At 54.5% G+C, this 21,421-nt stretch overlaps 4 protein-coding genes across 6 annotated transcripts in view; 1 reads left to right on the forward strand and 3 right to left on the reverse strand.

Moving 5' to 3' along the window:
- Window positions 1-2,867: 2,867 nt before the first annotated feature.
- Window positions 2,868-14,981, reverse strand: TBCB (tubulin folding cofactor B). Its single transcript, XM_017848670.1, has 6 exons — window positions 14,313-14,981; window positions 13,808-13,951; window positions 8,275-8,371; window positions 7,375-7,566; window positions 3,283-3,355; window positions 2,868-3,140 (listed from the first exon to the last, which is right to left on the reverse strand). Exons 1-6 carry the CDS (start codon window positions 14,424-14,426, stop codon window positions 3,026-3,028), a joined length of 735 nt encoding a protein of 244 aa, XP_017704159.1. The 5' UTR covers window positions 14,427-14,981; the 3' UTR covers window positions 2,868-3,025.
- On the forward strand, window positions 14,622-16,250 carry POLR2I (RNA polymerase II subunit I). 3 transcript variants are annotated; one of them, XM_017848674.1, is made up of 6 exons: window positions 14,622-15,160; window positions 15,245-15,299; window positions 15,542-15,615; window positions 15,703-15,777; window positions 15,886-15,937; window positions 16,142-16,250. In XM_017848674.1, the coding sequence occupies exons 1-6, from the start codon at window positions 15,102-15,104 to the stop codon at window positions 16,202-16,204; spliced, it is 378 nt and encodes a 125-aa protein (XP_017704163.1). In that variant the 5' UTR covers window positions 14,622-15,101; the 3' UTR covers window positions 16,205-16,250. The 3 variants fall into 3 exon arrangements, with proteins under 3 accessions (XP_017704163.1, XP_017704164.1, XP_017704162.1); XM_017848675.1 differs by lacking the exon at window positions 16,142-16,250 and adding an exon at window positions 16,043-16,135 and having other exon boundaries at window positions 14,769-15,160; XM_017848673.1 differs by lacking the exon at window positions 16,142-16,250 and adding an exon at window positions 16,020-16,135 and having other exon boundaries at window positions 15,070-15,160.
- OVOL3 (ovo like zinc finger 3) lies at window positions 16,225-18,995 on the reverse strand. Its single transcript, XM_017848671.1, has 3 exons — window positions 18,831-18,995; window positions 16,995-17,199; window positions 16,225-16,533 (listed from the first exon to the last, which is right to left on the reverse strand). The coding sequence occupies exons 1-3, from the start codon at window positions 18,927-18,929 to the stop codon at window positions 16,298-16,300; spliced, it is 540 nt and encodes a 179-aa protein (XP_017704160.1). The 5' UTR covers window positions 18,930-18,995; the 3' UTR covers window positions 16,225-16,297.
- A 103-nt stretch (window positions 18,996-19,098) lies between these two features.
- Window positions 19,099-21,421, reverse strand: part of WDR62 (WD repeat domain 62) — a 59,501-nt gene continuing 57,178 nt past the window's right edge. The window contains exon 33 of the mRNA XM_017848666.1: window positions 19,099-19,137. The gene's annotated coding sequence lies outside the window, so the exon portion shown is untranslated. The remainder of the gene's footprint in view (window positions 19,138-21,421) is intronic.

Raw genomic sequence — 21,421 nt, forward strand, 5'->3', positions numbered from 1 at the left:
TTTTTTTTTTTTTTTTTTTTTTTTTTTTTTTTTTTTTTTTGAGACAGAGTCTTGCTCTGTCACCCAAGCTGGAATGCAGTGTCATGATGTCAGCTCACTGCAACCTCCTCCTCCAGGGTTCAAGCAATTCTCCTGCCTCAGCCTCCCAAGTAGCTGGGACTACAGGCACATGCTGCCATGCCCAGGTAATTTTTTGTATTTTAGTAGAGATGTGGTTTCACCGTATTACCCAGGCTGGTCTCCAACTGCTGAGCTCAGGCAATCGGCCCGCCTCAGCCTCCCAAAGTGCTGGGATTACAGGCGTGAGCCACTGCGCCCTGCAGCATTCTTTCTAATAAAACTTTTCTTTTTCAAGCCTATGCTGTCCTCAGTAAATTCTTCTTACTGTTAGAAATAAGTTCTCAGTGCCACCTAGAGAGACTAACACTCAGGAAAAAAGTTTCTCAGCAAGGCAAAGTTTACTTCTGCAGAAGGGTGCTGCCCGGACCTGTACCAAAAGCACACCTAACAAAGGAGAGCAGGGGTTTTGAACCCCATTGGCTAGGCTTGGACCTCACAATCTAAGCTGATTCCCATTTGCTATTTCAAATAGAGGCGGGTATGGGTTGCAGAGGCGAGGAGGGGCAGTTTCCTCGGGAAGGGCAGTTTCCGCAGGAAGGGCAGTTCACAGAACAAAGGACAAGGAAGTTAGATATTTGAAGAGGAACTCATTCTGTCTAACATTACCAACACTTTCGCTCCCGGGGCTCTGACATCTTGCCCGGCGAAAGAGATTTATTTTTTTAGATGGAAACGCCTTGTGCTTGAACAGGCTTGGGAGCGGATCAGGAGCCCGGGAAAGGGACCAGTAGAGATGCAGGAGGACAGGAAGGAGGCCCAGCCGGCTCCAGCCACTAAGGGAGCTCGATCGCCTCACTTCCACTGTGGCCAGAAAGTTAGCTTCGGCGCCTCCCCCGGGACGCTGGTTCCCAGCCTCGGATTAAGCTCGGTTGTCTATACCACGTCTCGCGCCTGCGCTGCACCGCCCTTAGCGGAGCGCGGAGCCAAATGCCTACATCCCACAATCCCCCGTAACGCCAGGAAGAGCGAGACCTCAGCTTCCCGCTTTGGGCAAGACCAGGCCCAGTTTTCTGGAAAATGCCGTTTGCGTTCCAGGCTGCTTCTGCTGTCTTTGAGACTACGCGTCCCATAATGCACCAGGCGCGCAGCGTCTGAACGGTGCGCTGCTGCCCCCTCATGGCAGCTGGGCGGTCATTGCTGAGGCTAGGCACGCTAAGGTTGCGGGATCTGGGAGGCTAGCCCAAGTCCTGGGAACTCCTGGGAATTCCCTCCCGACCCCAAACTTTGGGCAGGAAAGGTGGGGTGTTGACGGGAAACGGCGAAAGACTTGCAGACAGGGCCCCTGTGAGGATTAAAGGAAACCAGCCCAGTAACTGCTGGCTGTATATAATCCTTAATAATGTGACAACCCATGCGCTGGTGTCGTGGTGTCGGCCCCCTTTTTTTTTTTTTTGAGATGGAATCTCGCTCTGTCACCCAGGCTGGAGTCCAGTGGTGTGAACACAGCTCACTGCAGCTTCTGCCTCCCCAGGCTCAGGTGATCCTACCACCTCGCGTTCCAAGTAGCTGGGACTACACGTGTGTGCTACCACACACAGCTAATTTTTTGTTGTATTTTTTGTAGAGACAGGGTTTCTTGCCATGTTGTCCAGGCTGGTCTTAAACTCCTGAACTCAAGTGGTCTGCCCTCCTCGGCCTCCCAAAGCGCTGGGATTATGGGCAGAGCCACCATGCCTGGCTTTTTTTTTTTTTTTTTGAGACGGAGTCTCACTGTCGCCAGGCTGGAGTGCAGTGGCATGATCTCAGCTCACTGCAATCTCCACCTCCCGGGTTCAAGCCATTCTCCTGCTTCAGCCTCCTGAGTAGCTGGGATTACAGGCACATGCCACCACACCCAGCTAACTTTTTTATCTTTAGTAGAGACAGGGTTTTACCACGTTGGCCAGGATGATCTCGATCTCCCGCCTCGGCCTCCCAAAATGGTGGGATTACAGGCGTGAGCCACTATGCTCGGCCTCTTTTTTTTTTTTTTTTTTTGAAAAAAGTCTCGCTCTGTCACCCAGGCTAGAGTGCAGTGGCCGGATCTCAGCTCACTGCAAGCTCCCCTCCTGGGTTTACGCCATTCTCCTGACTCAGCCTCCCGAGTAGCTGGGACTACAGGCGCCCGCCACCTCGCCTGGCTAGTTTTTTGTATTTTTTAGTAGAGACGGGGTTTCACCGTGTTAGCCAGGATGGTCTCGATCTCCTGACCTCGTGATCCGCCCGTCTCGGCCTCCCAAAGTGCTGGGATTACAGGCTTGAGCCACCGCGCCCGGCTTTTTTTGGTTTTGAGACAGGGTCTTCCTCTGTCATCCAGGCTGGAATGCAGTGGTGCCATAACTCACTGTAGCCTCGACCTTCTGGGCTCAAGTCATTCTCCCACCTCAGCCTCCCAAGTAGCTGGGACTACAGGCATGCACCACCATACCTGACTCATTTTTTGTATTTTTGGTAGAGATGAAGTTTTGCCATGTTGCCCAGGCTGGTCTCAAACTCCTGGGCTTAAGCGACCTGCCAGCTCGGTCTCCCAAAGTGCTGGGATTACAGGCAAGAGCCACTGTGCCTGGCTGCGTTGTACATCATTTTTAAAGGCAAAGAATATCCCCTCCCCTCCCTTCCCCTTCTTCCTGGTAGCTACAGCAGATGAGGTGGGAATGAGAAGATGGGGGAGCAGCAAGACATAAGGACGTGGAGGCTGGCCCCTGATACAGAAGGGTCACTATTTACCCAGTGGGTCCCCAAATCATCAAGTCCTCCAAATCCTTTCCGGGTTTCTAGGGAATTTAATGCACGAGTGTCAAAAATCAATGGCAGAGGAAAAAATGAATAAAATTAAAATGGGGTCAGAAGAAAAGGACCATGGGCACACACAGGAGGGGCAGTCAGTGGCCGAGTTAGGAGCTGGAGCAGTGGAATTCCTTGGGTGTCATATCTCGTCCAACCCGTAGTCCTCCTCTGGGAAGTCCCCCACCGTCACGACTGCTGGCTTGACAAAGGCGCCATACTTCGCCTGGCATTCGAAGTAGCGTTTCCCATTCACACTGCAGGACAGGATGGGGGTGGGTGTGGTCAGAGGATCCGCACATGGCCCCACTCCAGGTGCTGGCATGCGCAGCTCAGCCAGCAGCACGCATGGACTCACACACAAATGCACGCAGACACCGGAGTGGGAATTCTTGTTACCTGCCATCGTTTTTCCCCAGTGGCTCATCATAGCGGACACCAATCCAGTAGCCAGGCTTGAAATCTGTGAGACCTGCCCACAGAAGAGAAATCCGCATTAAACTGGACACAGAAGAAATCCCATGAAATTTCAGGATCACCCTGGATCCGTGTCTGCCCATGTCTTGGTGAAAACCAATTCTTGCTACCTCCACTGCTACCACTAGGACCATCTCCATCTCCTGCCCAGACTAATATGGTAGCCACTTCGCTGGTGTTCCTGCTCCCACCCCTGTCCCCCATTCACTGGGTGAAGACACCAGCCAGTGAGGGTTTCATAAAAACCTAAAGTGGATGGCACTGCTGCCTTGCCAGAGGGAGAGGCTTCAGAATAAATCCAACCTGCTGACAGCTTGATCTTGAACTTCTAGCCTCCATTACTGTGAGAAATAACTTTCTTTTAAGTCACCTAGCGAGTGGTACTTTGTTAGCAAACTAATACACAATACTCAGTGACAAAAGACAGCATCCCAATGAAAAAGCAAGCAGAGGAATATACAAGGAACTCAAAGAACTCAACACCCATCCTGCAAAAAAAAAATCCCATTAAAAAGTGGGCAACACGAAGTTGAGGCAGCAGTGAGCCATGATCATGGCCAAAGGATATGAACGCACATTTCTCAAAAGATAACATACTGGCCGGGCACGGTGGCTCACGCCTGTAATCCCAGCACTTTAGGAGGCCGAGGGTGGATCACGAGGTCAGGAGATCGAGACCATCCTGGCTAACACGGTGAAACCCCATCTCTACTAAAAATACAAAAAATTAGCCGGGTGTGGTGGCAGGTGCCTGTAGTCCCAGCTGCTTGGGAGGCTGAGGCAGGAAAACCGTTTGAACCTGGGAAGCAGAGGTTGCAACGAGCTGAGATCACACCACTGCACTCCAGCCTGGGCACAAAGCGAGACTACATCTCAAAAGAAAAAAAAAAAAACCCTGACACACTGCTGGGCGCGGTGGCTCATGTTTGTAATCCTAGCCCTTTAGGAGATCCAAGAGCCTCAGGTGGATCACTTGAGGCCAAGAGTTTGAGACCAGTCTGGCCAACATGGCAAAACCCTGTCTCTACTAAAAATACAGAAATTGGCCAGGTGTGGTGGCGCTCGCCTGTAATCCCAGCTACTCGGGAGGCTGAGGCATGAAAATTGCTTGAACCCGGGAGGCAGAGGTTGCAGTGAGCTGAGAGCACCACTGAACTCCAGCCTGCGTGACGGAATGGGACTCTGTGTCAAAAAACAAGAAACAAAAGGCAAAGGATCTGAATAGACATTTCTCCAAAGAAGATACACAAATGGCCATGAAAAGATGCTCAACATTGGCCGGGCGCGGTGGCTCAAGCCTGTAATCCCAGCACTTTGGGAGGCCGAGACGGGCGGATCACGAGGTCAGGAGATCAAGACCATCCTGGCTAACATGGTGAAACCCCGTCTCTACTAAAATACAAAAAACTAGCCGGGCGCCGTGGCGGGCGCCTGTAGTCCCAGCTACTCGGGAGGCTGAGGCAGGAGAATGGCGTGAACCCGGGAGGCGGAGCTTGCAGTGAGCTGAGATCCGGCCACTGCACTCCAGCCTGGGCGGCAGAGCGAGACTCCGTCTCAGGAAAAAAAAAAAAAAAAAAAAAGATGCTCAACATCATTAGCCCCCAAAAAAGTGCAAATCAAAACCATAATGATGTTCCCCTTCACACCCAGTGGATGACTATAAGCAAAAGACAGACCAAAGTGCTGGTGAGGATGAGGACAAGATGGGACTCTTGTGCGCTGCTGGTGGGAATGAAAAATGCTGCAGTGGCTGTGGAAAGCAGTGTGGCAGGTCCTCAAAAAGTCAAGCACAGAGTTACCATGTGGCCCAGGGATTCCATTCCTAGGCACAGATAAATTAAAACAAATGTCCACACAAAAAAATTTATTTACTTTTTTTGAGATGGAGTCTCGCATGGTCACCCAGGCTGGAGTGGAGTGGCGTGATCTTGGCTCACTGCAACCTCCACCTCCCGGGCTCAAGAGATTCTCCTGCCTCAGCCTTCCGAGTAGCTGGGATCACAGGCACGTGCCACCATGCCCAGTTAATTTTTGTATTTTTAATAGAGATGGGGTTTCACCATGTTGGCCAGGCTAGTCTCAAACTCCTGACCTCAGGTGATCTGCCAACCTTGACCTTCCAAAGTGCTGGGATTACAGGCATGAGCCACCGCGTCCGGCCACACAGAAATTTATACAAGAATGTTCAGGCCGAGCATGGTGGCTCACTCCTGTAATCCCAGCACTTTGGGAGGCTAAGGCAGGATGACCACTTGAGCAGGAGGAGTTTGAGACCAGCCTGGGCCACAGAGCGAAATCCCATCTCTACAAAAAAAACTGCAAACCTTTAGCCGGGGGTGGTGATGAGTGCCTGTAGTCCCAGCTACTCAGGAGGCTGAGGTGGGAGGATGGCTTGAGCCCAAGAGGTTAAGGCTGAAGTGGCCAAGATCGCGCCACTGCATTCCAGCCTGGGCAACAGCCACATCCTGTCTCAAATTAGAAAAAAAAAAAAAAAGAAGAAGGTTCATAGCAGCATTATTCATAATAGCCAAAAACTGGAAATGACCCTAACGTCCACTAACTGGTGACTGGATAAAATGTGGTCTATGCATTCAATGCAGGACTATTTGGTAACAGTGTGGCACTGACACAGACATGCCATGGATGACACCTGAAAGCATTCTGCTCAGTGAAAGCAGTCAGTCACAGATTGCACGATCCTATTCCTATGAAACATCCGGAATCGGCAAATTAGAGACAGAACGTAAATTAGTGGCTGCAGATGACTGGGGGATGGGTGCACACAGGCATAAAGACGGAAATAACAGACAGTGGGGATGCCAGAAGTGGGAGGGTGGTGAGCGTTGAAAAATTACCTATTGGGTACGATGTTCACAATTTGGGTCATGGGTACGCTGGAAGCCCAGTCCCCACCCACTAGCAGGCAACACACCCATGTAACACCACCACTTGTACCCCTGAATCTTTTTTTTTGAGACAGGGTCTCGCTTTGTCACCCAGGTGGCAGTGCAGTGGTGCAATCATTGCTCACTGCAGCCTCACCTCCCGGGCTCAAGCCATCCTCCCACCTCAGCCTCCCAAGTAGCTGGGGTACCTACAGTGCTCACCACCACACCTGACTAAAGTTTTGTGGGATTTTTTTTTTTTGGTAGAGACAGGGTCTCATTATGTTGCCTAGGCTGGTCTTAAATTCCTGGGTTCAAGTGATTCTCCTGTCTCAGCCTCCCAAAGTGCTGGAATTACAGGTGTGAGCCACTGCACCCAGCCTTTGTTTTGAGACTAGGTCTTTCTCTCTGCCCAGGCTGGGGTGCAATGACACAATCATAGCTCACTGTAACCTCCAACTCCTGGGCTCAAGCAAGCCTCCCACCTTGTTCTCCCAAAGTGCTGAGATTACAGGCGTGAGCCATCATGGCTGGCATGTTCTTTTTTAAAAAATCCACATTGCTCTCCACTGTGACACCACCCTGCCCATGCCCCTGACTTCACTTCTCCCCTCTCCTCCCGCTCCCCTTCCCTGGGTGAACTTCCTGCGCTCTGCTCACCTGCACCGGCTACTCCTTCTGGTAGGAACTCTTCCTTCCTTTTCACCTGGCTGCTGCCCCCTTTCCTTCAGATGCTCCCAGGTGCTTCCTCTGGGCTCACACAGCCCCCTGTGTTACTTCCCCTCACTCCTGCCCTGGTCACGCCGCCCGTTTCCCCACTGCGACTGGCACTGTGCCCCACTGCGACTGGCACTGTGCTCCACGCTTCCAAGCGCACAGTCTGCGTGGCTCTGGCCTCTGCTGCCTCCCTCGCTGGACAGATCACTCCGCCTGTGCCTCCCACTTCCCTCCACAAACTGGGCGGTCAGTGTCGGCCGATGGTTCCCCCACCTCCAGGGACTGAGATCATTTCGAACCTCCCGCACCCCGCGCCCCAAGGCAGAGCGTGAGGTCTCCGAGGCTCCACTGTGTGCACAACGTCTCCTCGTTGCCTTGGAGCCCGGGACCCCGGGGCCCGCGGGCCACGCACCTACATACATGACGGTGCCCCGACGGGGGGAGTGTCCCGCCGCCCGCACCTCACAGCGGCTGCCCACGGGGATGGAGCTGGCCTGGGCCTTCTCCTCGGCAAGGCGCTGGGCGGCCTCGGCCTCCTGCTGAGCCCGCTCCTCCTCGTTGTAGCGGCCGAGCTTGCTGCGCTTCAGGAAGGAGCGGACCGTGTCTGTGGGCGGAGGGGGCTGGAGTCCGTTAGGGTGTCGGCCGGGACTAACAAGATGGCGCTCCACCCACGAAGGGCCCATGTTCATGGAGGAGCTCTCTCTTCCAGGTGACAAAGGGCTTTCACCCAAGCCCCAGGTCTCCCACCACAGCCTTAGCCTCTCCCAGGACTCCTAGGGCCTCGCCACAATCAGAAACGGAAGGGGTTCTGCCTGCATCCCTCACCACAGGACCCATGGTCTCTCACCCCTTAGGCACACATCTACCTTCATCATCCGCCTTCCTCCGGCTCTGAGGCTCCGTCTCCCCCACACTCTGATCCGTCCCAGGTGCCCTCACTCACTGCCACCCTGGCCACTCACATTCCACCTGTGCTGCCCTCCACACCCCATCCGACCTCTCCATGCCCCCATCTGACCCTGACTGCTGCCCCCAACACCTAGCCCCTACACCTACCCCTCAACTCCCTCCACTTTCCCAGCCCTCCCCCCACCACCTCTAACACCCACCCGACACCTCCCGGCTCCCATTCCCACCCCAGACCCCCGCCTGTCCCCACTCCCAGCCTCACCCCTATATCCTCCCAAGCTCTCGATCCTCACTGCCCACACCACTGGCCTCCCTGCAGTGGCCCTGTCTACCCTGCCCGCCCCCACGCCTGCACATACTCCCTCTGGCCCCCACGCACCCCTAGGCGCCCACCTGCCCGTACCTTGCCTCTGGTCGTAGGCTTCTTGTGAGATCGTGTACTTCTCCACCCGAGACACGTCCTCATACTCACCAAGGCGGGCACCGCTGTGGTCAATGACCTGTGTGAGAGGAAGGGCTCCGTGGGGATCAGGGTCTGGCCAGGGAAGCCTGGGTGCTGGGTGCAGGGACTTCAGTGTCTCCCATCTGGGAAAAACGCATCTCCCTTCCTCACCTGTATGGCGGCCTTATCTCCTCTCCTGAGCCCAGCGGAAGGGAGAAGTAGCTAGGTACACTGGCCGCCTCCCCGTCCTCACCCCCATCCAAGCTCCTGGAGACTGCCTCTGTACCCAGAAGTCCCCCACTTGCTGGCATCAACATCACCAAGGGCCCCAAATTCATGGAGTCCAACCAGCAGAGCTCAGGCCTTGCCCACAGCCCTGTGCATGGCGCATCTCCTGCTGGGCCTCTGGGACTCTCCTATGCTGGCCCCAACCACAGGCCCCAGAGCATCTCTTCCTGTTCTGCCCCTAGTATTCAATGACTCATTGGGTTCTGAGCTCCCAGGGGCACAGCTGGGCCTCATGCTGGGGACTCAGTGCAAACACAGACACACTCTGCCCTCAGGCTGTGCTCATTGTGCAGCGAGAAGGCCAACCACAAAGGAACAGGTACCTATGAAACACCGGAGGATGGCTATGGAGAAAAATACAACAGAGAAGAGGCTTAAGGAGCATGGGAGAGCAGGCTTCCCAAAAGAGGGGATGTTTGAGCCAAGGCCGGAAGGATGAGCAAGAATGGCAGGTGCAGACGGCCACAGGTAGAAATGTCCTTCATGCTCTGGAGTGGGTGGCGTGGGTGAGGTGGAGCAAGCCAGAGGGAGAGTGGAAGACACAAGGGACTGCTGTAGACTTTGGGTTTTGTTTTGTTTTGTTTTGACAGAGTCTCTGTTTTGTTTTTTTGACGGAGTGTTGCTCTGTCGCCCAGGTTGGAGTGTGGTGGTGTGATCTCAGCTCACTGCAACCTCTGCCTCCCTCTAAGTTCAAGTGATTCTCCTGCCTCAGCCTCCCGGGCAGCTGGGATTACAGGCATGCACCACCACGCCTGGCTAATTTTTGTATTTTTAAGTAGAGACAAGGTTTTGCCATGTTGGCCAGGCTGGTCTTAAACTCCTGACCTCAAGTGATCTTCCCGCCTCTGCTTCCCAATGTGCTGGGGGGGATTACAGGCATGAGTCACCGACCTGGCCTAGACTTTGGTTTTTATCTGGAGCGAGCTGCCGCCAGGGCACGGCTCTGAGCTAAGAGGGCCCTGGCCTGACTCAGGTGGTCCCAGGCTCCCTCTGGCTGAGATGGGAAGCAGGGAGGCCAGGGAAGAAGTTGCCAGGATAGCGAGGTTGGGGGAAGGATGGAGGCTGGACCAGGGTCAGGGAAGTTTTTGTAGATGGAACCGACAGGATTTGATGAGAGAATGGATGTGGGGGTGAGGGAGAGAGCGGGCCCAAGGAACACCCTGAGGCATTTGGCCTAAGCCAGTGGGCTAACATGGCAAAATAGGAACGGGCTTTATTTCCAGATCAAGCCATCACTGAGAATTTCTGCTATGTTGAGAATTTTCACAAATTTGAAGTTCTGTTATTTTTAAACAATGAATATGGGTGATATTTATAAAGAGAAAAAGAATTTTAGAAAACGTAAAAATTCCCCGGTCGCTCCGCCTCTGGAACACCTTCCTTGAGTGGCCTGGGAGGTCTGTGTGTACCTGAACCACCTGGTATGAAACCTGCTCAAAGAAACCACTGTCTATGAGATGCCTATGAACACCCGCACCCCTCAGCTTCAGCTGCCCAGGGTGGTCCAAAGGCTGAGTCCTGTGCACCCAGCAGAGGCCTGACCCACAGCTCCAGGCCTCGCCCCCTCATCTGGACTCTCACAGCAGCCCCCTCCTGGTCTCCCTACTCTTCCTGTCCTCCACCATCTGTTCCCCACACACAGCCAGAGGGGCACCTAAGCCACATCAGGGTCCTCCCCAGCTTCCACGCTATTTGGCCACAGAAGTGGCCTGTCTTAATCCCCACCATGCTCCCTCCCACCTTGGAGTGTTTGCTGTGCCCCATTCCTAAGGCACCCCTTCCCCATCTTCAGTTAACTTTTTTTTTTTTTTTTTAAAGATAGATCTCGCTCTATCATCCAAACTGGAGTGCAGTGGCGTGATCTCGGCTCACTGCAACTTCCATCTCCTGGGTTCAAGTGATCCTCCTGCCTCAGCCTCCTGAGTAGCTAGGATTACAGGCATCTGCCACCACGCCCAGCTAATTTTTGTATTTTTAGTAGAGATGGGGTTTCACCCTCTGTAGGGAAAAGAAAGAGCGATCAGACTGTTACTGTGTCTGTATAGAAAGAAGTAGATATAAGAGACTCCATTTTGTTCTGTATTTGAGATGCTGTTAATCTGTGACCCTACCCCCAACCCTGTCCTTCCAAGAGACATGTGCTGTGGTGACTCAAGGTTTAACGGATTTTGGGATGTGCAAGGTGTGCTTTTATAAACAAGTGCCTGAAGGCAGCTTGCTGGTTAAAAGTCATCATCATTCTCTTAATCTCAAGTACCCAGGGACACATACACTGCGGAAGGTCGCAGGGACCTCTGCCTAGGAAAGATAGGTATCGTCCAAGGTTTCACCCCATGTGATAGTCTGAAATATGCGCCTCGTGGGAAGGGAAAGACCTGATCGTCCCCCAGCCCCGACACCTTGAAGCGGTCTGTGCTGAGGAGGACTAGTACAAAAGAGGAGAAGAAGGCCTGGCAGTTGAGATAGAGACAAGAGCATCTCGGCCGGCGCGCACGGTGGCCTCAAGCCTGTAATCCACGCAACTTTGGCGGAGGCGAGGCGGGCGGATCACAAAGGTCAGGAGGTTCAAGACATCCGGCTAACACACGTGAAACCCGTCTCCACGTTAAAAAATACAAAAATTAGCAGGCGAACCGATCGGAGGGCGCCTTGGTAGTCCCCAGCTACCCTCCAGCGAGGCTGGACGGCAGGAGCACTCGCGCGTCGACCGGGAGCGCGCGCACGCTCTCGCAGCTCGACGCCTGCAAGATCCACGCACTCGCACTCCAGCTGCGGCGCACGACGACGCGCAGACTCCGTACTCAAAAACACACCAAACAAAACAAAAAAAAAAAAGAGAAAAGCATCTGTCTCCTACCTGTCCCTGGGCAATGGAACATATCGGTGTAAAACCCGATTGTATGTTCTATTTACTGAGAAAGGAGAAAACCACCTTAGGGCTGAAGGTGGGACGTGCTAGCGGCAATGCTGCTCTTTATGCACTAAAAGGTTTATGGAGATATTTGCATATGCATATCAAGGCACAGCACTTTTCCTTAAACTTATGTCACAGAGATCTTTATTCATGTCTTACTGCAGACCTTCTCCCTACGATGATCCTATTATCCTGCCACTTCCCTTTTCTAAGATGGTAAAGATAATGATCAATAAATACTGAGGGAACTCAGAGACCAGTGCTGGCGTGGGTCCTCTGTATGCTGAGCGCCGGTCCCCTGAGCACACTTTTTCTTTCTCTATACTTTGTCTCTGTGTCTCATTTCTTTTCTCAAGTCTCTCCTTCCACCTAATGAGAAATGCCCACAGGTGTGGAGGGGCAGGCCACCCCTTCAACCCTCTCTACTAAAGAGACGCAGTGGCTCACGCCTGTAATCCCAGCATTTCGGGAGGCCGATGCAGGTGGATCACCTGAGGTCAGGAGTTCAAGACCAGCCTAACACAGTGAAACACCATCTCTAATAAAAATACAAAAATTAGCCGGTCGTAGTGGTGGGCACCTGTAATCCCAGCTACTCAGGAGGCTGAGGCAGGAGAATCGCTTGAACCGGGGAGGCGGCGGTTGCAGTGAGCCGAGATCACACCGCCGCACTCTAGCCTGGGAGACAAAGCAAGACTCCGTCTCAAAAAGAAATAAATAAATTCTATCCTGAAGCTAAGTTTTCTCTTCTGCAAAATGGGGATAATTACATTATCCTTGCGTTCTTACTTTATGGATTCAGCTCATCATTCAACAATGATTCATAGGGCTGGGCGAGGTGGCTCACGCCTGTAATCCCAGCACTTTGTGAGGCCAAGGTGGGCGGATAACTTGAGGTCCAGAGTTCAAGACCAGCCTGGCCAATATGGTAAAACCCCGTCTCTACTTAAAATACAAAATTACAAAATTAGCCAGGTGTGGTGGTGCACGCCGATAATCCCAGCTACCAGGGAGGCTGAGGCAGGAGAATAGCTTGAACCCAGGAGGCAGAGGTTGCAGTGAGCTGAGATCGCACCACTGGATTCCAGCCTGGGGAACAAGGGCCGGAAACTCTGTCTCAAGCAAAACAAAACAAAAAACGATTCACGGACTATCCTCCCTGTCCCAGGCACTGTTCCAAGTACTGGGGACACAGCAGTGAATTACAGTGATCAAAATTTCCGCCCTCAGGGCAATCGAATCCAGGGAGGCAGAGAGTAAATAAACCAGATGACAGAAATCCAAAGTGTGTCAGAGGAGAATCATTGGTAAACACAAAAATCTAAAATAAAGCAAAGAAGGGGAAAAGAATGAGGTGAACATTAACACTGAGGCTAGTGAAGCCTTCGCTAGAATGGTGACACTTTAAGACAGGAAGGAAGGGTGAGGCACGCAGGCATATGACAAAAGAACCATTCAAGTCGAGGATCCAGAGGCAGGCTCACCTGGGATGTGCAAAGAGCAATGTGGCTGCTACAGACTGAGTGAGGTGGGGAGGGAATAAGGACAGAAAGGTGCCGGGCTTGGTGGCTCACGCCTGTAATCCCAGCACTTTGGTAGGCCAAGGTGAGCTGATCACTCGAGGTCAGGAGTTCCAGACCAGCTTGGCCAACATGGCGAAAACTCGTCTCTACTAAAAATACAAAAATTAGCTGGGTGGGCGCCTGTAATCCCAGCTACTCAGGAGGCTGGGGCAGGAGGATCGCTTGAACCCAGAAGGTGAAGGTTGCAGTGAGCCCAGATCGTGCCACTGCACTCCACTCCAGACTGGGCGACAGAGTGAGACACTGTCTCAAAAAAAAAGGACAGAAAGGACGTGGTGAGCAGATGCACAAAGAAGTCCTCTGTGTTCTGGCTTCTCCCAAGCCGTCCAGCCTGGCCGCTCACTGTGACCTACCTGACATTCTAGGCCTCTGTACCCCCTGCTCCCTCCTTTCCACCTCTTTCTCTTAAGTCACCCTTTCCTCATCCCTCAGCTCAGACATCCCTTCCTCCAGGAAGCCCTCTCTGATTGTCCCAGGTGGTCAGGCACCTCTCCTGGGTGGCCCCAGCCCCCTGAGATTTCCTGATCCCAGCCCAAACCACTCTAGGCTGTCCCTGTCTAATGATGGGTCTGTCTCTCCTCAAGCTGCACTGGAGGCTCCACGGGGGCAGGACCTATCTTGGGTATGATTGAGGGCAAAGTCCAGCAAGTGCCTGTTGAATAGCCAAATGAATGGTGGGGCGGGGAAGTGTCCCAGGTAGAGTCCTCACGTGGATGCGGCAGCCGTCATCTACAGGGTAGGAGCCCAGCAGCGCATCCTCTTGATCCAGCTTGCTGTAGAACTTGTCATCAACACCATACAGCTCCAGTTCCATGCAGGAAGCAGGGCTGCCCACCAGCAACTCCAGTTTACACTGCGAGGAGGAGGCAGGGTGAGAAGGAGGCCAGGGGCCCCGCCCCTTGCATCAATGACCATCGCCACGTCCCTGTTCCTCCAAAAGACCCCCCAAGTCAGGACGCACGGGGCCGCACTCCGGCCCCTCGGCTCTTGCCCCTGCCCTCTGGACCGTCGGATTTTTCGCTGGACCCGCCCCTCGTCTCTTCACTCTCGGGTTCTCTCCGGACCTCGCCGCGACCAAGTTCCCAGACTCCGCAGCCTGGGATCACCTCCAGGGCCGCCCAGTCGCTCCCCGGTCCCTCCCCGCCTCCCCATTCGGGGAATTCCCCCATTTCTTCTTCGCCCCGCCCCTCCGGACCCCGCCCCTATGGCCACACCTTGAACTCAGCGATGGTGAGGCTGCGGCTGTACCGCTTCTCTGAGCGGAAGGTGTTGAGGGAGCTGCTGATGAAAACGGTCACTGTGGGTGCCGACACCCCCGTCACCTCCATCTTGCCTCGCCCTGCCGGGACCTGCAGCGCGGTCGCTCCGCAGCCGCCACCGCCGCCACTGCTGGGCTCTCAGCCCCGCCTCCTGCTCCGGGCCTGACCAATCCGCGCTCTTCTACCAGGAGCGTCCGCCAATCGCCGCCGTCCCTTCCCCACCGCCAGAAAGAGGGCTCTCCTTATTCCTGGGCTAGCCCAGCCAATCCAGAGAGGCCTTCCATAGTTCACGGTTCTTCCAATAGCGACCGGGAAAGGACCAGAGCAAGCGGCGAAGACTGAAGCCGGGAGGTAGGACTGGCAAGAGCTCGCTCAGTGCGCGAAGGGCAACTCGCGCATGCGCGCTGGCCTTCAACCAAGTCAAGCGCCATGGCTTTTTTCCTGGGTGCTCAGCGTTTTGCGGCTTACAGTGCGCATCGTTTTCCCGGCTCTGGCACCCAGATCCATACTATTCTGTAAACTAAGGCGGCTATGCCCAAAAATTGGAAGCAATTACTCTAGGATATCAAAAGATTGACGCAAGCCATGAAACCTCTGCGCGGAGAGAGCCGCGCCCAACGCCGCGGGGAGCCAGCACGTGTGCGCAGCTCCGCCCTTTTTTGGCGAAGCACCTAGGCCTGGCCTCTCCCGCGACCTGTAGCGCGACGGAGCAAGCGCAGAAGGCTGGGCGGGCTGCGCGTCGCCATGGAGCCCGACGGGACCTACGAGCCGGGCTTCGTGGGTATTCGCTTCTGCCAGGAATGGTGAGGCGGAGGGAGCGGGTGATGTTAGAAAGTGGGCGAGGAATGGCTCCAGGACTAACCCCTGGCACCTCCCCCTCCCCACAGTAACAACATGCTGTACCCCAAGGAAGACAAGGAGAACCGCATTTTGCTCTACGCGGTGAGCGCTCGGGTCTTCCCCGTCCGGTCCACTTGTTCCCAGCGTGGCCCCGCCCTGCCCCCTGCCTCTGTGACCGGACTCCCTGTTCGTCCCCCGCTGCACCCCAAGTGATCCTGACTCTCCTGCCCATCCCCAAAGACAGTCCTGTCGTCATACCCTCTGGGATCACCCTGCCCTCTCCTCCCAGTCTTATCTGGAATCCCGCCATGATCCCCTTACCCCCCCCACTCGCCCTCTGGCAGTGCCGGAACTGTGATTACCAGCAGGAGGCCGACAACAGCTGCATCTATGTCAACAAGATCACGCACGAAGTGGAGTGAGTGGCGGGCCCTGAGCTGGGGGCGGGGGTGTTGGCTCTGGAGGCTGGGTCGAAGAGTAATTTTGCACCCCCGCGTGCCTGCAGCGAACTGACCCAGATTATCGCCGACGTGTCCCAGGACCCCACGTTGCCGCGGACCGAGGACCACCCGTGCCAAAAGTGAGCGCTCAGCTGGTACTGGGGAGGTAAAGTGAGGCTCGTCCTCACTGGGCGAAGGGAGGAGGAAAGGGTGTCAAGCTTCCAGTGACCGAGCCCCCACCCCCTCAGGTGCGGCCACAAGGAGGCTGTGTTCTTCCAGTCACACAGTGCCCGGGCCGAGGTAAGTGGCAGGAGGGCTTCTTAAGTATCTGGGGCTTGTTTGGTCCTTCCCGGGGGCGGGGATATCAATATGGGTGACCCAGCGCTTCTTGGAACTCTACTCTAGGCCGGACCCTTACGTATTGGTGAAGTTCTCTTGCCTGTTCTTTTGGGGTGAGGCGCTGCTGGATCCAAACCCTTCCTAACCATGCATCATTTCTGCCAGGACGCCATGCGCCTGTACTACGTGTGCACAGCCCCACACTGTGGCCACCGCTGGACCGAGTGACCTCCCCTCTCCCCCGAGTGTAATAAACACCAGATTCCATGCGTGAGTTTCCTGTGTTTATTTGCCTCCTGGGGAGGACGCTGGCACACCGTATCAGGCTGCGCGGTGCAGGGTGCGGTGCTGTGCGTAGGTGTCGGGCCGGGAGCTGGTGAAGCCGCAGTCCTCGCACACATGCAGCTTCTCGCGACGCTCGCGGTAAGCGTAGCTGGCCGGCTGCCCGTGCACCTTAGCAAGGTGAGCTTCCAGGGAGCAGCGCTGCGTAAACGCTTTCCCGCAAGCACTACAGCGGAAGGGCCGGATCCCTGCACAGATGGGCGCAGAGGGGAGGGCTGGACAGAGAGGGCAATGGGCTCTGGACTAAAGCGCCCCTACCCTGCTTTCCAGCCTTGAGCATTTGCGGTCCCTATTCCAAGCTCTTCAGACTCTTCCACCCATGACGCACCATCTGCTACCCTCACCCCGTGCAGACGTGGGCCAGACACCTTCGTCCCCACCCTCCCTCACCAGGAATCTCTGTCCCCTGGGGGATGGAGAGGGAGGCCTTCCCTTGTCCTTCATTCTGGAGCCTGAATCATATAACTGGCATCCGTCTGCACTCTGCATCCCTTGACAGGCCCCTATTTTCGTGCCACCTTACGCCCACCCACTGAGGTCCGAGAGACATCATGTCTCGATTCCCCATACCCCACATACACAAACCCCGGACTCTCCACAGCCCAGCTCCTCTCTCCATTTCCTTCCATCCCTACCAGGGGCGCAGCAACTTTTCCCTGTCCCTGCCACTGCTCACCAGTGTGAGTCCTCATGTGGCGCTTGAGATCAAAGGCGTCATGAAAGCCCTTGCCACAACAGCGGCACAGGTGGCGGCGCACGGGGCTGTGGCACTTGAGGTGCCTTGTCAGCATGCGCTGCAGAGGGAAGGCCTTAGGGCAGAGCGGGCAGCCCAGCGTCCCTGGGCCCCTGGGAGCAGAGGTCAGGTTGTCCTGTGTGGGCTGCTGGAGAGATGCAAGAGTTACTAGCCCCTCTGGCTGGACCCCACCCACCCTTTGTTACTCTGCAAATGAGTATTTACAGAGTGCCCAGAGCCACCACGGAGGATTAGGAAGGCAGGTGGGACACAGTGATTAGTGTGTGTACCTGTCACTCTCCAGGGCCTTCCCTCACTATCCTATGGCCCTTACTTTCTCTATGCCAATCCCATCTTCTGATGTGACATACACTTTTTTTTTTTTTTTTTAAAGACAGTCTTGCTGTGTCTCCCAGGCTGGAGTGCAGTGGTACGATCTCAGCTCACTGCAACCTCTGCCTCCCGGGTTCAAGCGATTCTGGTGCCTCAGCCTCCCCATGATTACACGATTATAGGCATGCACCACCATGCCCAGTTAATTTTTGTATCTTTTGTGGAGTTGGGGTTTCACCATATTGACCAGGCTGGTCTCGAATTCCTGACCTCAAGGAATCCACCTGCCTTGGCCTCGCAAAGTGCTGGGATTATAGGCATGAGCCACTAGGCCTGGTCTACTTTTCTGATTTTACTGTTTTTTTTTTTTTTTTGTTTTTTTTTTTTTGAGACGGAGTCTCGCTCTGTCACCCAGGCTGGAGTGCAGTGGCCAGATCTCAGCTCACTGCAAGCTCCGCCTCCCGGGTTCACGCCATTCTCCTGCCTCAGCCTCCCAAGTAGCTGGGACTACAGGCGCCGCCACCTCGCCCGGCTAGTTTTTTGTATTTTAGTAGAGACGGGGTTTCACCTTGTTAGCCAGGATGGTCTCGATCTCCCGACCTCGTGATCCGCCCATCTCGGCCTCCCAAAGTGCTGGGATTACAGGCTTGAGCCACCGCGCCCGGCCTTTTTTTTCTTTAGACAGAATCTCACTCTGTCACCCAGGCTGGAGTGCAGTGGCGTAATCTCAGTTCACTGCAACCGCTGCCTCCCAGGTTCAAGCGATTCTCCTGCCTCAGCCTCCCAAGTAGCTGGGATTACAGGGACATGCCACCATGTCTGGCTAATTTTTGTAATTTAAGTAGAGATGAGGTTTCAACCTGTTGGCCAGGCTGGTCTCAAACTCATGATCTCAAGTGATCCACCCGCTTCGGTCTCCCAAAGTGCTGGAATTACAGGCTGGCTAATTTTATTGTCTATACCTGCAGCCCTGACCAGAATATAAGCTTCTTAAAATTGTGGATTTTTGTCTTATTCCCGCTGAATATAACGGCCCATCCCTAAAACAGTGCCTGGCTTTCATGAACATATTACATTCCAGCTGGCGCTTTCCTTCCTCCAATGCATGCACAGCTGAAATAGCCCTTATCTCCCATCACACTCCTGTTGTCCCATGTTCTGACATAAAGTGGATCATCCACATGTGGGGTTGAATCTTGTTCTGCCCCGCAGGACAGAGAGATCCCTGTGGCTGCCGGCCCTGGTGCCTGGGGTGGGACCTAATGGTAGAGAGCTCACTACTAGGAAAGGAGAGGCATTCCCAACAGAGAGAAGTAGGGGCAGACAGGTCTGGAGGCTGGAGGGCGTGTGCAGATGGGCCTGGGGAGCAAGGGACTGTCAGCTTCATTAAGTCTGAGAGCAGGCAGGAGCGAAACAGCTGATTTTGCTGGCCAGCTACACACTCACCGCTGTCCATGGATCCCTGACACTGGACGACTGTTGTGCCGGTGGCCTCCCCAGGCTGCTGCAGTCTGAGGAGAGAAGCCAGATGGTGACGCTTTGCATCTCTCCTGCCCCTTACCTCCAGGCATGGTGAGGGGCCCACCTGGGATATAGGCATCTCCCCGGAGCTGGTCAGGCAGGTGGCTCCAGTTGGGAGGCTGTGGACGACGACTCCTGACCAGGAAGGCGCGGGGCATGCCCTCCAGAAGGCTCTCCACACACAGGGGCTGCCTCCACCTGCTGTCAGACCTCAGCCCCAGGATGACTATCCCTGGTGGGAAAGGAGGGGAAGCCTCTGAGGAACCTCATTCTCTTCATGCAAATTTCCTGACTGTCCCTGGGAGTGGACTAAGCTGGCTCGGGTTACCACTGCCCAGGGACCTGCTCATCTTCTCCCAGGTTTTGGAGGTAACCGTCCAGCTTCCAGGGGTGGACAAGCACTAGGACCACCAAGCAGGGCCAGGCAAGGGGAGATGGGCCTGGGGAGCTTTGGGCATAGGAAGAGGGAACAAGGCTCCAGGGGGGCTGTCTCCCAGGGGTTGAGGGTCTGTTTGCCAGGCAAATCAGTCACCAGGGGACGTCCAGCAGCCTGCCTGGTTATTCAAATCACAGCAGCTGTCTGAGGACACTGAAGGGCCCCCCTGCTGTGATTGCCCTGCTCTGTAGGGTGCAGGGAGGACAGCAGATCTGGATAAGTCAGGGCAAAATGAGGGTCCAGGCTGTGCATCCTCAGGCAGGACGCCCCACCTCTCTGATCTTCAGATTCCCAGGGCTAACATTCAGCCAGAAGCACTGTTCAGGTGTAGCAGGCACTAAAATACTAATTTGTTAATAATCTAGCCCCTAGTGACTGCCTGGGACAACACTCTCCCTCTCTCCCACAGTCTGGAAAGTAAAAGGGGGTCTCTCTCTTTTTTTTTTTTTTTGAGATGGAGTTTCACTCTTGTCACCCAGGCTGGAGTGTAGTGTGGCACCATCTTGGCTCACTGGAACCTCCACCTCCCGGGTTCAAACGATTCTCCTGCCTCAGCCTTCCAAGTAACTGGGACTACAGGCATGCACCACCATGCCCGACTAATTTTTGTATATTTGGTAGCGACAGAGTTTCACCATGTTGGCCAGGCTGGTCTTGAACTCCTGACCTCAAATGATCCGCCTGCCTCAGCCTCCCAAAGTGCTGGGATTACAGGCATGAGCTGCCACACCTGGCCAACTCAACAATTTTCTAAGCTCCAGACCTAGCTTATTGAAAATGATCACATAAGTCCATGAAGGAGGCACGCCAGTGTCAGCCCAGAATGAACAAGACAGTGAGAGGCAAGTGAGGCAGGGACCCAGCCACGATGGGGAAAAGAGGGGTACCTGGGGACCCGGACAGGCTCCTGATCCAGTCTGCCGGAGCAGGGGTGGCTTCCTGGATAAGCCCTGAAAGGTTTCAGATGAAAGGGGAGGGTGTTCTAGTCAGAGGGGGACATCTGTACAAGGCTTGCTGGTGAGAGTGTTTCTTCATTTCTTCCCATTGCCCAAGAGTTGGTTGTGCCAATTCATTTGGGGAAGCCAGGGCGGCAGTGCTGAGGGTCTGCTGGCCACTCATTGCCACTTGCTCTCTGGAGGACCCAGAGCAAGTCACTTCTTATTGGGCCTTGGTTTCTTCATCTGGAAAATGAGACTAAGGAGTCCTCTCTTCCCGGTTTGTATTGAAGATCCATGTAGCTCACATGGAGAGAATGCTTAGCATGGGGCCTGCCATGTGGCATACATATAAGCAGTGGTTGGTTAGGAAGGCTTTTTTTTTTTTTTTTTTTTTTTTTTGAGACAGGGCCTTGCTTTGTCACCCAGGCTGGAGTGGAGTGGAGTGAACACAGCTCACTGCAGCCTCGAGCTCCTGGGCTCAAGTGATCCTCCCACATCAACTTCCAAGTAGCTGGGACTACAGGCATGCACCACCACACCTAGCTAATTTTAAAATTTTTTGTAGAGGCAGAGTCTTGCTGTGTTGCCCAGCGCTGGTCTCAAACTCCTGAGCTCAAACTGTCTGCCTGCCTTGGCCTCCCAAAGTGTTGGGATTACAGGAGTGAGCCACCGCGTCCTGCTGAGGAACCCCTCCTATGGGCAAGCATCCAGGCCTCAGTTGGGTCATCTGCAAAATGGGGTTTCAGGTGGTGTCTCCATTTTGCAATTGTTGGCTTTCCTGCAGCCCTGACTGGGATGCCTGGCACAGGCCTGAGAGCTGTCCTGGACCAGGAGCTGTTCTGATGGTATTGCTATGGGGAGGCCAAGGGTAGATGTGGGGGTAGAAGCATGGGGAGAGTTGCAGTGAAAGATGAACTGTTTTCCTTCCAGGGACCCAGTTCTCCAGGAACCCTCTCAGTTCTGTTCTGCCCTGCTCCATGGCCTAGGAGGTGGACTGGGAGGTGGGGTCACCTGGGCTTCTATGCAGTCTGGCTTCCAGTAGGATTTGGACAATGGGGTGCCCTGCAGGGGGTGAGTAAGGTCAGGGTGTTGATTCTCACTCCCTCCTGTGTGGGAGTCAGGGCCACAGCTCCCTCAGCACT

The sequence above is a fragment of the Rhinopithecus bieti genome, unplaced genomic scaffold (genome assembly GCF_001698545.2).
Source record: "Rhinopithecus bieti isolate Rb0 unplaced genomic scaffold, ASM169854v2 scaffold_32059, whole genome shotgun sequence".
NCBI classification, from domain to species: Eukaryota; Metazoa; Chordata; class Mammalia; order Primates; family Cercopithecidae; genus Rhinopithecus; species Rhinopithecus bieti.

Excerpts from the sequence above, each read along its gene's own strand:
- TBCB (XM_017848670.1), bottom strand. The coding sequence starts at position 14,426 with ATGGAGGTGACGGGGGTGTCGGCACCCACAGTGACCGTTTTCATCAGC. Across the intron at positions 7,567-8,274 it reads AGCCTACGACCAGAGGCAAG|ACACGGTCCGCTCCTTCCTG; the intron begins GTACGGGCAGGT and ends CTCCGCCCACAG. Across the intron at positions 3,141-3,282 it reads CTGGGGAAAAACGATGGCAG|TGTGAATGGGAAACGCTACT; the intron begins GTAACAAGAATT and ends CCTGTCCTGCAG.
- OVOL3 (XM_017848671.1), bottom strand. The coding sequence starts at position 18,929 with ATGCAAAGCGTCACCATCTGGCTTCTCTCCTCAGACTGCAGCAGCCTG. Across the intron at positions 17,200-18,830 it reads TCAGGGATCCATGGACAGCG|CAGCCCACACAGGACAACCT; the intron begins GTGAGTGTGTAG and ends GCATCTCTCCAG. Across the intron at positions 16,534-16,994 it reads CCACATGAGGACTCACACTG|CCCTCCCCTCTGCGCCCATC; the intron begins GTGAGCAGTGGC and ends CTCTCTGTCCAG.
- POLR2I (XM_017848673.1), top strand. The coding sequence starts at position 15,102 with ATGGAGCCCGACGGGACCTACGAGCCGGGCTTCGTGGGTATTCGCTTC. Across the intron at positions 15,300-15,541 it reads ACCGCATTTTGCTCTACGCG|TGCCGGAACTGTGATTACCA; the intron begins GTGAGCGCTCGG and ends GCCCTCTGGCAG. Across the intron at positions 15,938-16,019 it reads CACACAGTGCCCGGGCCGAG|CGCTTCTTGGAACTCTACTC; the intron begins GTAAGTGGCAGG and ends TGGGTGACCCAG.